We start from the raw sequence: 17,584 nt of genomic DNA on the forward strand, positions 1-17,584 counted from the left end.
TCCATATTTTGTGCAGAATTCCTTTGGAAGGCCCTTCCGTCAGGAGCACCCAGTACCCCTGCTAGGCTACCGTTGTGGAGTAGGACTATGGTGATTTTTGGTTAGCTGGCCCCACCTTGTTTTCAGTTAATCAAAAACCATGAATGAATGACATTTAAATTTTCCCTTAAGGAAACCTTGAAAGCCATATCAGGATCTGCTGTGGAGCTGGCTGGGTCTCTGCCTGACTCTCGCGTGCCTCACACCCCGTCTTCATTGCTTTTACTTTTGGGTTCTACCAGCAGAAATGTGTCGTGTATTATGAGCCTGACACGTTGATACGGTGTTAGTTGTCAAAGAATTAGATTATTCTTATTCTATGTTCCTCAGGAGGACAGGAAAGAGAGGGCTCTCATGTTTTAGGCAGATTTTCAAGAAGTACCGAAATGTACATCTTTTTAAACAGAATGTTAAATCCTTGAACATGCAGGTTAATTAAGTTATTTGGGAATTCTTGTATCCACTTCAGTTAACAAAGCTTTTAGCAAAGCAAAGGGTATTTGAACCATGGGACAGACCTTTCTTCTGCAGTAAAAGTCATCTGAATGGGGTTTTCTTTTTTAGATCAGACACAAGCATTGTAGGTTCAAAAGTGGGCTTCAGGGTTTTATCGTGACTAGATAGTGATGAAATGGCCCAGTTAGGTGTACTATTCACGCCTCCTGTCATGAATACAGACAACTGCAGACTGAAATACTGGTTCTCTGGCAGCTAAACATGATTTTTCCACTTGTAAATATTTTTATTGCATGCATGCATTTTTCTTTAAAAAAGTGTGTAAATACTGTGTTATTGGAAGGAAGCCTTTTCACTCTTTTATCCTTAAGCATAACATTTCCAGTCTGCCACTTTAACCCTTAAAAACGAAACATTACCCATCAATCTTTCTAGTCTGCATGTAATTGCCTAAAGCTAAGAGAAAGCTTTTCCTCAGCCAGTTACAGTAGAAATGAGTTAATATATTGGCAACAGAATAACCATCAGCAATCAGCCGTTAGCTGTTTACTAATGAACTCCCAGATGAATGAAAAAAATTTCAGAATCAGTGTTTTACTTCAGGCTGTACATGAACTTAACACTTGAGTTGTAGGAAAAGCAACTTATATGCTGTACAGATAAATACCAGTGCTTCATCTCAATAAACTGTGGATCTGAAAAATGTCTGCAGCTCAGTAATACATCCAGGTTTTAATAGTAAAAGTGCTTTTGCATGACATCAAAGTGAAGACTATTCCTGCAATTAATCTTATACTAAATTTTATGATTTGATTTTATTTCAAAATACTTGCTGATGCTGTGAAATCCTACAGGAATTTTGCACCTAAAGAATAGGTAATTTTCCAGTGAATTATTGACTACCTTTAAAAAGAAGGATGGAACGTGAACGAGTGGATTGGTACAAAGTATTGAAAAACAATTGGGAAGAATTAGCTTATGGAAAGAAAAATATCCTCTTTTCAGACAAGACTAATAGATTTATAAAAGACTGATACACTTATTCTTCAGTACTAATGTGATAATAAGAAAATGATGTCAAAAAAGTACAGGACAAAAATGTGTCACAAAAGTATAATAAAATCATGGAACATAAGAGTGTCACTACAGTGCAGTAAAAAAAAAAAATCACATTACATACTTTGGGGAATGTAAATAGTTTTTAAAAAGAGACTGTCAAGTTATGGTACCAGATGAGAAAGAACGCTGGTGGTCTGTTGACAGTGCCTATATAACAACAGACAAGACAGCTTTGAAATTCAATGTACCAGTTTCAACTGCAAGAACACATTCCTTCTTGAGTTTTATTCTATTAAAGATGGTAAAAGACTGGGAAGTACTAAAACAGGCACACAGGACTTAGTAGTACAAGGGCAACAGAAACCAAACAGTCGGGTTTCCAGTGTGTGCAAGGAGTGGTTATTGACAACTGATGTGGTGATGCTTAGAGAGTCACAGTCAGCATAACTGGGGAGGGGCTCTCTGGGGCATCCAGGTCAGTCCCCTGATGGATGGGGAAGTGCAGGGAGGTGAGGTGGTAGTTCAGGGCTCAGCTCTTGGTCTCCCTGGTGGGTGGAGTAGGTGCCAGGGTTTTTGGGCCAACATTATTGATCCTACGATAAAAAGTATGCCTGAATATTAAGAAGTGCATTGACAAATATACATAGACTTTTAAAAACTCACAAGTGTGTTAAACACTAAGCCATACTTGAACACATGGTATAGTTCAAGGTCACATAAGGGGTTCTTGCAATTTTTTCTCTTTACATACTGTGTCGGCGTGCAAATTAACGGGTGAAACAGGCAAACCCTGTGGTCAGCAGCTAGTGTGCGCTGTGTAGGAATTTGAAATCATGGGTATGAGAGAGAGAAGCTAAATTCTTGATTTTCTTTTTCTTACACAGGTTTCAGCAAGCAGATGGTGGAAATCCTTAACAAACATAATATTCAGTTTAGCAGTTTTGATATCTTCTCAGATGAAGAAGTTCGCCAGGGCCTCAAAACCTATTCCAACTGGCCCACCTATCCCCAGCTCTACGTTTCTGGAGAGCTTATAGGAGGACTTGATATAATTAAGGTTAGAACTGAGAAGTCTGTATCTGGTAAAGCATTTTCATTTACAGCACACTTTTCTAAGTGCAGTAATGAATCTAGAGTGTAAATCCCTTAAGAATATTTGTATTTATGAATATGAACCTGGAATAGATCCAATTATTTCTGATGAGGTTGTTGATATTCTGTATTACTGTATGATTCTGGAGATTTCTGTTGTGAATGTTTTCTTAAACTTACACATGTGTTTATTTCAGGAGCTGGAAGCATCCGACGAACTAGATACAATTTGCCCTAAAGCTCCCAAATTAGAGGAAAGGTAAGTGTATTCAAAGTTTCAAATAGTCTGCCATTTATTACTTTAAGTATATCTCATAATTCTTGGTTTTTGCATTGCTTTTTCCATATAGAAGTCGGGGATTTGTTTTTGTATCTCAAGGTCATAAATAGGTTGTTTGCAGTCAGACTAGCCATGAAAACTTGGGAAGGTCTCATTTGCACTGGAGAAATTTTTACACCAAATTAAAGATTAGGTGGAGGATATTCTTCGTTATTTATAGAAATGTCATTGTGTCAGTGGAACAACTCAAGTTTACTTCTTTCTCTGTGTTTCGGAGCTGGGATCCAGTGGTCCTGGTCCTCAGGTTTCAGAAGCAGTCGCTGTTCGTGGCATCATCAGAGTACGGAGTGTGAGGGGTGCCTAGTGTGAGGAGTGCAGGCTATGTGTGTGTTACATGTGTAAACACTTCAGGGTTTCACGCTGTCTTTTTAACCATGATAACTTAGAATTCAAGGAGATTTTGGAGCTGTGAAATTGGTCTTTGTTTTATGAAGGATCTCAATCAGCTTTTAAAGATTTTGTCTTATGGAAATTTTGGACTTTGGCCTGTAGGGAGGCTTAAAGGGATTTTTATTGTAATAAATTTGAATTAATGTAGAGGTTTAAAGAATTTATTTTGAAATACATCAGCATATCAGCCATTCATAGTTGGGGCTTGAGTCTGTGAGGTGAAATTTCCTCTTGTAATTTTATCACCATTCAGCATTTTGAGAATCTCTTGAAGTGTTTAATAATAAATAGCTCATTTATTTATCCTTGATTAGTAAATAGTATCCCATATATGTCATACTGACTTGTAAGTTCCACATTTTCTCAAAAGATTTATATCCTTTCCTGCCTTTTTGATAGGACAGTGATGCTTCTAGTACCTTTGTTGACTCTAGGTCCCCAGTTGTGTTTTTTTAGGGTTGGGGGAGGGGTAGAGGGGAGAGGATCTCAAGCCCACTCCACACCCAGTGCAGAGCCTGATGCGGGGCTTGATTTTGTGACCCTGAGATCATGACCTGAGTGAGACCAAGAGTTGGATGCTCACTGACTGAGCCACCCAGGTGTGCCCCCAGTTGCATTCTTTGCTGTATAACCTGAGTGGCTTGTGGAGGTTGTATAGCCTCAGGAGTTCGCTGGGCTTTGTGTGTACTTACATCTGCTCTCAATCCAGTTTTCTGTCTTGACTACACTTGCTGTTGTTTGTGTCTCTGTCTTCATCAGATCTCTCTTTTCCTAATGTGGTGTGTCTATTTCCTTGTGGCCTCAGACACCAAAGATAACTGGCTAGGGTTACAGAGAGATCTTGTAGAGAGATATATTCATTGTGTTTTGTGTAATCATTTAAAGTGCTGCCAGAGTGCATAGAGCCAGAGCTGGAGTTCCTGGGTCTGGCGATTGTCTCTGTGGGTGGGACAGAGGGACTTGTTTCGGTTTTCTGGGTCCAGATTGTTGGGTTACTTTAGGTGACTGATGACAATTAGCACCATATTCTTTTCTTTTTCTGAGAATCAACCCAGCGTACTCTCTCCAAAGGGGATGTGACATAGCTGTGAGCGTGAGTTGTGGGTTTCATTTGTGATAACTTTGTTCTCTGAGGAGGTGTTGAGCTGTGAGAGTGACCCACAACACCAGTGGGAGGAAGATGGGGTGACTGACCACCATGGGGCTCAGAGGGTCTTGGGTAGCCCGTGTCCCGATGGGGACTGTCCTGAGATGGGTGACTGAACTTCAGGCTATATGCAGATGCTCCTGACAGCAAGTTAGAGCACGGGGTTTGAAGGCTTGTAGAAAATGGGAAGCACAGAGTTAGTATGGGAGCAATTGATTTGAATAGCTGGTGTTGGTTGGTGTTCCAGCACTTGACAGTTCCCCTCCCAGCATGACCTCATGGATATCGGGGAGTGTGGAGCTGTGTGCGACCTCATGGTAAAGAAGGCAGCACACAAGATCTGGTTTTGGAAGTTGTGGGTGGGCTCTGTATACAGGCCCCTTCTTGAACAATTCCTTATTGAGTTGGTTATTATTATTTTTTTAGTGCTGTGAGTTGATGGGCTTGAATTGCAACTCAAAGGAACATTCGTTGCCTTAAAAGCCATATTGTGTTTTATGGTGGCTCAGGGAGAGAATGAAATAAAGGAAAATGTCAATGCATTTGCTTGTTTAATGCCACTCAGAGCTGTGAACTATCATCCTGCTATCCCTCAAATATGCATGTTACTCCTGAAGCGGAGCAAAAGTGGTGTTTAATAATTGAGCTGAGCCATTTTATATCAATTTTCTCTCTTTAGGCTCAAAGTACTGACAAATAAAGCTTCTGTGATGCTCTTTATGAAAGGAAACAAACAGGTAAAGAACTCAAAAATGGTTTTATTTGTAATTTCTTTTGATGTTAACATCTTCAACAAGGGGACACTTAAATCTTTCTTCCTAGCTGTGGCTAATGAAGCTGTGGTGGCATCAGGAAGTTATCCAGGCCTTAATTGGTGCTTATGGAGATCAAACAAAGTAATCTACATTTTGCTTGACTTTATCATCAACATCTCAGTGGGGTGCATTTCTTTCTGCTGCCAAACTTGGTCAACACTGTTCACTCTGTCCTGGTTCTGTTAGTTGCTATCCTGTCCCCATCCGACTGAGGCCGTGGGCTCGTGTAATGGGCAGTTTGGTCCCAATACTTCCCGAGTAGAGGGAGCCCCAGAGCTCTCAGGGTGCACAGCCTTAGATCATCCTTTAAGAAGTCAGCGATGGAGAAATACACCCCATGGCATCGTGTGTGTTCAGCATGAGTTTGATGAATGAGTAAAACAGTTTGGCAGTTCTTATTTATAATGAGATGGTTCCTGTAGCTTTTTGGATGATGGTACATATTGGTTGTGCATCATTTTGAGTAGCAGGTTTGATAAATCACTCCTACCAACAGTTTGAGCAAAACTGATGATCATTTGTATTTGGACTGGAACGGAGATCTCCAGACACCAGGTTCTGTTACCTGCCTTTATTCTCATCCAGCTGTGGAGGCGGGCAAGGTGGGACAGCATGGCCTGTTTTGGAAGAGCAGAGGCTACAGCCCTGAGAGGCGAGGCTGAGGGGGCAGAGAGACTCGCGTTTACATTCCCTGTTGTCCTGGCGCTGTGCAGGCATTTGGGCCCCCTGCGTAACCTCCCCGGGCTTCACTGGCCCATGTATGAATGGATGGGGTGCTTCACAGAGTCACCTTGAGAATGAGGTTGAGAATAAATAACTAGTGTGAGAGTTAATACAAGTGATATGCTGAAACTAACTAGTTAATATAACTGGTCAGTGTAACTGTTACGGTGAAGGTAATGACTAGGAAACTGGTAATAAAGGTATCTGCATACTGGGATCACTAGGTTAGGACCTAAATTCCTTGACTAGTTCACCAGTTTTATTAAAATAGAGGAAATGAATACTTCCCAGTTGTGATATAGTTTCTATTTATATTTTGTTGGTGATTATTTAAAACAGATTTTTATTTTTAAAACACAAATTTTTCTAGGAGCCCAGCCAGTTTATATATGTCTTGGGAGCAGAATCATTCGTGCTGTTAAGTTTGTGTGGTACCTAGTCTTTTCCACTGGATTGCTGGGATTTGGGGCCTGATAGAAACGTCTAACAGTGTCATCGCCTCAAAAAAATTAAAAAAAAGTCTGGTACTCTGTAATGTAAAGATAAATTTTTTAAAATGGGAGTGACCACCTAGTTGGCAACAGGAAGATGATGATCCTAATCACTGCAAAAAGGTTAAGTGAGGTGAGGTCATCTGTAGGAGTGAAATGGAGATCAAGACCCGAACTCGGTAAAGCATCAGGGTTCCACTCAGGGGAACCTTTGACCAGAGACTAAGGTTCCAGGGCTCATGCCCTCTCTGGTGGTTAGAGCCTAAAGTGTGCTGTCCCCGTGACAAACATTCCATGGGACCATGCCAGTAGGCTGAGTGGAAAATATAATACATCTTCACTCATTATTGCATTTTTCCCCCTAAATTTAGGAAGCAAAATGTGGATTCAGCAAACAAATTCTGGAAATACTCAATAGTACCGGGTACGTAAATCTTGTTTTCAAATAGTGTAAGAAATTTGACTTTTCAGTATTGCCATTGATGCCTCTCAGTTGTTACCACTGTATCCATGTTTTTATTTACTTTTGCTACAGGTTTTTTGTGAATGCTTTAACTTTGATGGTAATAGGATTTTCTGGCCAGTGTCAACGGATTGGTAACATAAAGAAGCTCATAACATAAAGGGGTTCATTGAAATAACTATTTGTCTACTTTCCCAGAGGAAAGTCCTTAACACACACAAAGATATTTTAGGGAAAGTATATCACAGGTTTTTAATTTTCCTTAAAAAAATTTTTTGATTCTAAATAGTTTATGAGATGGATAAAGCACATGTGAAGGGCGTTATGTGCATCTGAGAAGCGGGGTGAATTAAATTGCTGTGTTCATGGTTTTAATCTTGTCAGTGATGACGCTGCCAGCTAAGAAAATTGCGTTGATTTTTCTGAGTAAAAACAAAAACTTTTTTTTTTTCCTCAAAACTCCATATTGTATAGAATTTATCAAATGTTTTGGCTTTTTTCCCCTTATTATCTCATGATAGCTTTTTTTTTTTTTTTTTTTAATATTGTAAGTATTTTAGCCATAGTTTGAAATAGATTAACTAAACCTATGAAGTTATGGGAAAGGTAATGTTTTGAAATATTTAGATATTCACAGGCAGGGTTGAAAGTAGTCAGTTGAGTAGTACATGTTAAATATCACTCTAGGGACATAAAAAGCAAAATGATTGATTTCTTCAAAAGAAGCTTGTGACATTTTACAGAGGAGAGAGTCTAGAGAGTCTTTTGTCGTTTGGCCTCTAGGCTGCCCCTTCCTCACTGTGCCTGAGGACATATGGGAGATGGCTGGTTTCTGGCCATCAGTTACTACAGCCCCCTTTCTCCGTCTTCCCTCTGTGACAGCTCCCTGGCATGATACACGTAGTTCACCTATCCCTAATGAAAGTGTGTCCCCTTGGCGTGTCCCTCCGCAAGGTTGTGATGGTACGACAGCATTGGGCCATTTCATTTCAGCTCATGTGTTTGGTGGAATGTCTCTGTAACTTTACCTCTATCCCGTATCTGCCTGATGCTGTTTGGATTTGCAAGTCCTGGTTATCCCAGAGCAGAGAGGCGGCTTTGGGGACAGATGGAGTGCTCCCAGCTGCAGGCTTCCTTCACAGTCGGCTCTGCCATGAGCAGGGCCTCTTTAGCTTGAACAGAACATCATCTTGCTAAGAGCTATCAGTCTGTGGAGAAGAAGCTCCTGGCTTTTTATTCCTGCCCCCTGCACTCTTACACTTACTTTTCCTTCCTGGCCCTGTGACTCGTGCCTGGAGGGGCTGTGTATGGATTGTACATTGAGGTGTTTGAAGAAACCTTTTTTACAAGGAACTCTTAGGAGATGCCTTGGCGATCATGACGACATTCACACATCTATGGACGTGTGGGCCTGGGCCCCCTTTGGAACCCCCTCGGAGGTTGTTCTGTAACTCATTATTTTCATCACACTGTTCAGGTTGGGATCTGCCTCCTTTACTTCAGTCTGAAGGGAGAGTTCCATTGGATCTTTTTGTTTTAATCTTCTTTTGCTCTTTCAGATATTCCTGTTTTGGTACTTGGTGCTGAATTATCCTGTCATTTTTTTTTTTTTTTTTTACTGTTTTCTGTAGCATGGACAGTTTTCTTGGAAACTTGTCTACTAAGTGAAGATTTCCCTACGATAGTGGTTTTGGTTTTATAGAAACCAAAGTTTATTTTTTATATGTGGCATTCTCTTTGGCCAGTTTTTGGGACCGCACATACACCCAGTGTCCCTGTGGGAGTCCTACATTCATACTCCTTCCTTGACCACCTGATAGTGGCATCCTTCCCAGCAGATATGGTTGGGTTTCCGTGCAGCAGTGAATGATTTTGCATTCATTATACAAGTGGTATTGATTATTCAGCATCCAGCCGTACCACTCTTCCTGTGTACACATATTGACAACAGCATGTGTGTTCTGAAATAAGTTTGTTTTCATGTGAGAAAGCACACCTCCATAAGGTAGCATTTGTTGGCAGTGCAGTTGTCCTGGCTGGTGAGCCTCTGGGCCAGCCATGGGTGTCCATGGGCATCAGAGCTGTTCCCTTCTGCTTCCTGAGCAGCTTCCACTAGGTCAGAAGCAGCAGCCCCAGGGATGAGGGCTGGAAATGCTGTGCTGTGTTAAGGATAGACTTGTGTAAACTTTGGGTACAAGTCTAACCTGGGGGTTGGCACACTGCAGCTGCCACCTACTTCTGTCAGTAAAGTTTTACTGGCACATAGCCTCACCCACTGTCTTCCTTGTCAGGCTGCTGCTGTGCTATGTAGCCCAGTAGAGCAGCTGCAGCAGACTGTGGCCTACAGAGTCTACATGTTTACTGTCTTGCCTGTTCAGAAGAAGTTTGCTAGTCCCTGTCTAACCCAGTGTTGTAGAGAAAAATCCAGATATGTTTGTGTCTTGGGCTGAATTGTTCTGTGTGGTACCAGCAGATTGAGAAGTAAAGTCATGTCCATTTTCCACAGTAAATGTCAGTAGCAACCAGTTTGTTTTTCTTGACAATTTTTAAAACACCAAGTAGGTTTTACAATTTTTGTTTAATAAAACCATTTCCTATTAAAATGTTTTCTCCTTTTTATAGTGTCGAATATGAGACATTCGATATATTGGAGGATGAAGAAGTAAGTTCTGTGTTTTATGTTTCTTGACCTTTGTCTTTAGTTTACTCATTAGGGTCCAATAGTAAGGTTTCAGAGTTCCTGTTGTTTCCATAGGTCCGGCAGGGATTAAAAACCTACTCCAATTGGCCCACGTACCCTCAGCTCTATGTGAAAGGGGAGCTTGTTGGAGGTCTGGATATTGTTAAGGTAAGGTTGGAGTTTATCGGGTACCTTAAAGATGGAAAATATTGGTATGTTCAAAAATTATAATTTTAGGGGAACCTGGGGCTCAGTTGGTGAAGTGTCTGCCTTTGGCTTAGGTCATGACCTCAGGGTCCTGGGATGGAGTCCTGTGTCGGGCTCCCTGCTCTGAGGGGATTCTGCTTCTCTCTCTCCCTCTGTACTCCTACCCCCGCTTATGTGCTTTCTCTCTCTGTCAGGTAAATAAAATCTTAAAAAAAAAAAAAAAAAAGAAATTATAATTTTGTATTGAACAGTGACTGTGGGACTTCCTTGATTCTTTTCCTTCCTGGCCTCCTATCACTTCTGACCCCATGTTACCATTTCTGTGTCTGTGGTACTGGTTAGAGAACTTTCTCTGAGGTCAGATGTCTGACGTTATAAGTGGAAAATAAGTAGTAGGTAACTGCTTCTAGTTCTGTTTTAAAAGAAGTTTTAACTCCTGTTTTTGTAATGAGAGAGGACTCCAGCCCAAGGGTGAGTGACATCGGCCCTGTGCGCCAGGACGCTTTGTCAGCACAGGCTGCGCAGCCTGTGGTTGTAACTCCTGCTGCCTGTGTTCCCCACTTGACATCACACTTTGTAACACAGTGAGTGAGGCATTTTTCCTAGTAAACTGGCCTGATTCTTGGAGAAGAAAAAAAGGTTTAACATAGTAGCTCTCGAATAGCCCTGAAGCAACAGAAACACGTCTGCATTTGTTATGTTATATATACTTTTTATTTGTTTAAGACACAGACAGTCTTCAAACCCCAGATACTCCCGAGCCTGTTGTTGTCTGAGTGTTTTATCGCCTGTACCTTAGCCATTGCTAACTCTTGGGAAGATAACGATCAATAAATCTCATTTAATTCTAAAGCTGAGCTTCATGGGCCACTTCTTTAGGTCTGTAACAGGATGTTATAGGACTCTTGCTGTTCACCTGCTAAACACACATGTGGAAATTTGCGATACTGGTAACATCTTCCCCTGAGAGGATAGCTGGGTACAGTTCTTCGGTTTTGCCCCTTTGGGCTGTTTCTTGCAGAACTGAGCTCTTCATCTTTCGTCCCCTGGAAACATCAGTGATGTTCTACTTGAATGAGTTCTGGCTGGCCTTTAGGAGCATTGAGGGTATTTTTTGTCGAACGGTTGAATAAAGGAGTCACCCAGTATTCAACGACTCCGCCAATCTAGTGTCGTGAGAAAAAGCGGCTGATGAATAGTACTCCGTGCCCAGTTCACTGGTGCAGAGTATTTGTGCAGAGTGAGGATGTTTGGATCAGGTGAGCTTTCATTAGCTGCAGTGCCGGTTAGGAGGGTCGCACGGCGTTCCCACCGTGTACCTTCGTGCTTAGGCCATCCGCCCAGCCCTGAGATGAGGGGACCCCGAGCTAGAGAAGTGGTGTCACAGCTGTGGAGTCCAGGTTCTGCCTGCGGGCGGCGGGCCTCTCCTGGCCGCCTGCGCTCCGGGTCATGGGCTCAGAAACACCCTGTCTGCTCCTTTAGTGCAGTAGGATGTCTGCTTGCTAATGGGTGATGGTAGGAGAGCTCTAGACCTCGCCGGGTGTTAATCTGGATTTGTGTGACAGAATCACACCTGTTAGGGTTTAACCAGAGAGGAGCCAAATGGATTTTAGTGGCTTTATTATAAAGATTGATATTCATGCTGCTTACTAATGACCTGAAAATTTGCATCAAATGAAATGTTTATCTCAAGCTAGAAAGTCTCATTTTCCATTTATTGTCACATTTTAAATTGGATAGCTGTGTTCCAAATTCTGAATCTGAAAGATAGCAGAAAATATTTCTGGATTTTTATATCTTTTTAAAGTGGTTTTTGGCCTTTTCACATACACTTTGTACTAGTACTGTAGCCTTTCCAGCTTGGGTTGGCACCGTGATGCCTGTGTGCCACCCTTGGGCCTGTAGGTGTCATGTGTATTGCACTTGAGTGGACTTGAACATCCCATTGCTGCTTTCTTCCACATTTGTGTTTGCACACCACTCACCATTGTCCCCTATTTACTGCTGTTGTTTAAATAGAAGGAGTCATCGGGTTGCTCGGATTGCCTTGTGCGTTAATGCTGAACGATCTGTTGGTTTTTGAGTGCCTTCTACCTTCAATTTTGTAATCTGATGGCATGCTCAGTTTTTATGGTGTGGTATTTGGTTTCCGTGTGTTGGTAGACTGGAGTTTCAATCCAACACACAGGCTCTCGGATTTGGATGCAATCTGAGATGGTTTGGACCCTTCCATTTTTTTGACTTTACCTATACGTGTTATTTTTGCTTTCTGTTTTTGTTGTTAGGAACTGAAAGACAATGGTGAGCTGCTGCCGGTGCTGAAAGGGGAGAACTAGGGACTGTTATGCTCAGTGCCCAACTGTTACAGGAAACACTTCGTCATGGTGGGGACGCTCACGACTCTGTTTTCAGAGACTGCTGCTCACCCAGTTAGAGTCGGTGTATTCCACAAGCTCGTGCTAAATTCATGTATGTTTTGTTTGTTTTTCACCGAACACAATGCAATAAACATCTTCAAATCCGATTAAAAACACTTGTGTAAAAAAGCTGCATTTCTTTACAGTGATGTTAAATATATAGTAATTAATCTACTTTAAATTTCTTTTCATACTATGTGGGAATGAAGCAGCTGAGAAATAGGCAGGCTCAGAAGATGCAGAAGGAGAGTGATGGCGTCTGAAATGCATAATCGTAGTTAGAACAGCTCATAGACCAAACCAGTGGCTCCCCTCAATGGCCAAAGATCTCCTTACAGCTTGGAAAAATTCATCTGAAAATTTGTTTCTGAAAGCATCCCTGCACATGGCCGTGGTGAGATTGCAGAAGCGACATAGGGCTCTGCAGATTCGGAGACTCATTTCAGAAGGTAGCAGGGGCATGGTGGCAAGCGGCAGCTCAGAGGAAGATGGGTTCTCGTGAGTGTTTTCCTACCCTCATGTGCTTCACAACAGGGAGAAGATCTGGAGGCTGGGGCAGAAGGGGGGCTGGGGCAGAGGCATGAGAGGCTGTCAGTTTGGGTTAAGCACCACAATTTATTTTAATCATTATATTGAAAGCACTGATTTAGCCCTTAAATAGGCTGAGAGCATCCTGAGGTCCATGACAATTTCAGTAGGAGTTTTGATCCTGAATCTCACATATTTACAGAATAGTTGCTCATTAGACCTTTGGGCATGAATTAAGGTGGTGGCTGGATTTGCCTCCACGGCTCTTAGACGTTTTTCAGTGCTCATGACACATGTTCCCTTTATTAGATTTCCCCAGTCTGCCGGTTTGGGTGGTTGAGGCTCCACAGAAATTCTGGAGGTGGTAAGGAAAGAGGTGCAAAAGTCAGCGGCTTCCATGAGAAGAAACCAGAGTGAAGTTAGCCTCTCACCGGGGCACGAGCACCTGGGTGTCCCTGTGTTCCATTGGATTGTGTGGAGGAGAGAGCTGACTTCTGTTGTATGTTACAAAGGGGAGGGGATCCCTGGGTGGCGCAGCGGTTTGGCGCCTGCCTTTGGCCCAGGGCGCGATCCTGGAGACCCGGGGTTGAATCCCACGTCGGGCTCCCGGTGCATGGAGCCTGCTTCTCCCTCTGCCTGTGTCTCTGCCTCTCTCTCTCTCTCTCTCTGTGTGACTATCATAAAAAGAAAAAAAAAAAAAAAAAGGTGGTGGGGGAGTCTGCAAAATCCCAAAGGTGGACATGGCCTTCTCACATCCTGTCAGAGGAGGATGCCGTCATGATGGCTTTCCTTGCCAGTGTGTGTAATTAGAGGGGGCTTCTTTGGGCACTGGCCCATGAATTTCTTTTTTCCATTTAAAACAAATCATTGCATAAGTGAAACCTTTAAAATGTAGATGGAAATGGAATTGTAACAAACTATTAAGCCGTTGGTGTTGGGGATGCCATGAACCACGGAAGAACAACAGTGCATAATTTTCTCGTATCTTGTGTCCCATGCTGAAAGCATCGCATAGTGCTTTCGTGACTTTCGTTCTGTCTGCAAGCGCCACCTGCCAACAGGTCAGCTTTTAGCTTCACCTTACCCTAAGCAAGAATATCTTTGTTATCACAGATTTGATAAGCTCATTTTTTTCCCTAATGCATATTTAAATAAATACAATGCATACATTTTAGCAAATGCCCATCTCCAATTTGGGAACCACCGTTCTGGCCTAGGATGGTGGTTCTGATAACATAAATGCTCACACATTGTAGGATGACCTTCCCTTCCTGCAGGTGAATCTTGCATGATGCAAGACTTGAGTGGTGTCATCCTTGGTTGAGCATCACAGTTTGAGTTAGGGTGAGTGTTCAGTATTTGGGGAGTTGTCACTTGGTTAAATTCTGTAAATGGTTGGCTTCATCGGCTCCAGGAATGTTGGAGTGGCAGTGTGCATATTTCTAATAGGTGTTTCCAGCTAGACACTGGGAAGGTCAGGGATCTCGTTCCTACAAACTGGTTTAGGTATTCCTAACCTGATTTTATTAAGGTATACTTTATGAGCAAGGCAAGTGATTCTTGGGCCCCACTGAACTTCCAAGTTCTGTAGGCAGTCCCAGGTCTAATTTTCTAATGAAAATGGAGACTACCCTTATAGTAATGTTATGTCATTTTTAAAAAAGATTTTTATTTATTTATTCATGAGAGACACAGAGTGTAAGAGAGGCAGAGACACAGGCAGAGGGAGTAGCTAGCTCCATGCAGGGAGCCTGATGTGGGACTTGATCCCAGGACTCCAGGATCACGCCCTGGGCCAAAGGCAGTTGCTAAACCACTGAGCTACCCAGGCGTCCCAGTTTTGTCAAAATCGAAATCCTCTCTCCGATCTATAGATCCTAGGGAAGGTTACTCCCAGTGCTTGAGAGATGGTTGAGCCCACAAGGTAAGTGACCGTGTCATTGGGATGTTGCCCTGTCCAGGCTTTGTTGGGAGAGACTCCAGGCAGGTGCTGTGGGAGGGTTTTAGTGAATTTGGATGTTTCAGAGGGAGTAGGGGTATGTGTGTGGGTCGCAGGGCTGAGCTGCACTGCAGTTGGAGGAGCGCTGATAAGCTTTTGGGGAGCAGGGCCCTCTGCAACCCCAGCTCTGCCTGTTAGCTGCCTCCCTGTGCTTTTGTCTCTCTGTAAAATGGAGCTCATCGTGGGGCCCCAAAGGGCTTTGGCAGGCGGTTACATCTGCAAGGTGCAAGGGACAGCTGGCCTTGTGACTGGCCTCTTGAGCCGCATCATCAAGACTGCCCTTCCAGAAAGGCCCAGAGGAAGGCAGTAACTCCTCTTCACTTGTGTGTCCAGGCTAGAGTTAAGTTTCTTCCCAGGGAAGTGTTCTTAGGGATTTGGCATCTACCTAGGGAGATAAGCCTCTAGGAATGGACACCTCCCCTTCTCCCTTTTCAGCTCTGATTTTGTTTCCTAACCAAAAATGGGAAAAACCCCCAAACCAATGAGAGGAGTTGGGAATTCTGTGCAACAAGGAACTCAGGATATGTCAAGACCAGCTCAAGGGTGCAGCTGTAGGATTGGAGCTGGGGTCCCCATCCAGGATTGTGTGTCTCAAGGCCGAGGTCCCCTGCTGCCGTGGGGCTCCCCAGTGAGAGTGCACAATCACACTGCCTTACGTGCGTGGTGAGGAGTGCGGGCTGCTCTCCCTGGGGCTGCCCCTCTGCCGGCGTCAGGACAGGTGACCCTCTCTCACGCTGCACCAGGTGACTCCAGGTCCGAGGGTTGAAGGAGGCCTCGCGAAGAGAACAGGATGGAGGGTTGGCTCTGCCCACGTGACAGCTTAGACGGTTCCATGTCCCGTGGGCCAGCTGAGGCGTGTGGAGCCATGAGGTGCTGGCCTCCGCCAGGAACTGCTGGTCCCATCCGTCTTGACTGATGGCTGACGTGCTCAAAAAGGATGAAAACCATGATTTTCCATTTTCAATCCGCAAAAATCATATTGAGGAGTTGGAAATTGAGATAGATTTTTTAAATGTTTTTTGGTTTTTTGAGATTGATTTTTAAAAAATAGTATGCTTTCATAACTTGAAAATCTCATTTTAATAACTTAAAACTAGTTATACTAGTCATATGAAGCTTAATTGATCAGTAAAACAACTGCAGTCCATTGGAAGCTCCTGACTTAGGTCATCATCCCTCATCTCCTTGGAAAGCGTCATACAGATGGAGAAGGTAAAGGCTTAAAATTGAAATATGAAACAATTTTTGATTTAATTTTTAATTAAAATCTGTTTTCTTAAATTTGACAATTAGTACTTGTTACCAAAACCCAAACTCCTTTTTCCTAAGTAAAAGTAATTTGGTTCTCGGCACCTGGGTGGCTCAGTAGTTGAGCATCTGTCTTTGGCTCAGGGTGTGACCCTGGGGTCCCGGGATCGAGTCCTGCGTTGGGCTCCCTGCATGGAGCCTGCTTCTCCCTCTGCCTGTGTCTCTGCCTCTCTCTCTCATGAATAAATTAAAATCTAAAAAAAAAAAAAAAGTAACTTGGTTCTTTGCAGACAAACTCCTTTATATGTGTGTTTCAGATGTTGGGTTCTGGGAATGGATAGAAGTTGAAATAACTGATGCCTCATTCACTGGACTGGGTAGTTCTAGAGACAGGTTTCCCTTGCTTCCCTCTGTGCACGGAGCGAGTTCTGGTTTGAAGGGAAAACACGGTTGCTCGGGGCCACGTGCTTGCTGCTGCTCGACGGTAGGGTGACCTGCACACCTGGGCTCGCTCCGAGTCCCCCTGGCCTCCCTCCTGGGCATCGGGGCGTCAGGAATGCTGTGGGGGGTGGCGGGGAGCACAGTGGCCCTGCGTGTTACACGTGTCTTCACGCGCACACCCCATTACCCCACTACGCTCCTCCTACGCAACCCAAGTGCAAGGACAGAGTCGGAAAGGATTTCAAGGCGGCAGAGCACGAGGCCAGCGTGGGCGGGAGAGCAGGGCTGGGCGCTGACTGCAGGGCTGTGGACCTGCGGAGTGACAGGCGTGGGGATGGGTCGCTGAGGCCGGTGCCCTTCCCTAGAGCTGCTCTCAGCCGCTTAGCGCAACCACCGCCCTGCCAAGGATCCTCCTCTCCGAACTCCATCCACACTGTCCACTAGAGAAGCGGACGCGTAACCCCCTCTCCATCCTCCGCGTGCATTCCTGTGTCGGTGATTCAGCGCAACACTTACCGCTGCGAGTGTCAGGCACTGCCCGAAATACCGGACACGATAAACCACGAGGTCTCACACCCACGCTGCGTGGTGGGCCCTGTCAACCCTGTGTTACAGACGCGGACGCTGGCCCGGGTCGCACGGTACCAGGCAGCCCTGCATGTGGCCCCGGGGCCTCTGCTTCCACAGTCCAGCCTACCGCCCGCCCGACTCTGAACGGCCCCGTCCTCCCTGAGCTGGGGGCCGGGGGCGCTGGGCAGGGCGGAGGGCGGCCCGTGCGCGGCCGGGTGGGATGCGGGCGGAGCTGGCATCGGAGGTCGGGGCAAGGGCTGGCTGCTGCTCCCACCGCGGGGGAGGGGGGACTGGTTAGCACGGGATTGCCCCCCTCGGAAGGCCGGGCGCTGCGAGGACCCAGGTCCCAGGGAAGCAGGTTGGGAAAGCAGAGTGGGGGAGCCGGGGTTCAGCCGAGGCGCCGTGCCTGCGCCCGCCTGGGGCACAGCGAGTGGTCATCCTCCAGCTAGTGGGCTCAGGGCGGAGATGAGGTCCTGGGC

At 44.5% G+C, this 17,584-nt stretch overlaps 1 protein-coding gene across 5 annotated transcripts in view; it reads left to right on the forward strand.

The window, feature by feature from the left end:
• Window positions 1-12,433, forward strand: part of GLRX3 (glutaredoxin 3) — a 30,397-nt gene extending 17,964 nt beyond the window's left edge. For 4 of the 5 annotated variants that reach the window (XM_025467663.3, XM_025467667.3, XM_025467664.3 and 1 more), the window contains exons 5-11: window positions 2,439-2,611; window positions 2,844-2,905; window positions 5,203-5,260; window positions 6,924-6,976; window positions 9,638-9,677; window positions 9,771-9,863; window positions 12,188-12,433. In XM_025467663.3, the coding sequence (XP_025323448.1) occupies window positions 2,439-2,611; window positions 2,844-2,905; window positions 5,203-5,260; window positions 6,924-6,976; window positions 9,638-9,677; window positions 9,771-9,863; window positions 12,188-12,238 (530 nt within the window). In that variant the 3' untranslated portion in view covers window positions 12,239-12,433. Of the gene's footprint in view, window positions 1-2,438; window positions 2,612-2,843; window positions 2,906-5,202; window positions 5,261-6,923; window positions 6,977-9,637; window positions 9,678-9,750; window positions 9,864-12,187 lie in introns of those variants that run through there. The other variant, XM_025467665.3, reaches the window with a different exon arrangement.
• The last annotated feature ends 5,151 nt before the right edge of the window (window positions 12,434-17,584 follow it).

This window comes from Canis lupus, chromosome 28 (assembly GCF_003254725.2).
Source record: "Canis lupus dingo isolate Sandy chromosome 28, ASM325472v2, whole genome shotgun sequence".
Taxonomy (NCBI): Eukaryota; Metazoa; Chordata; class Mammalia; order Carnivora; family Canidae; genus Canis; species Canis lupus.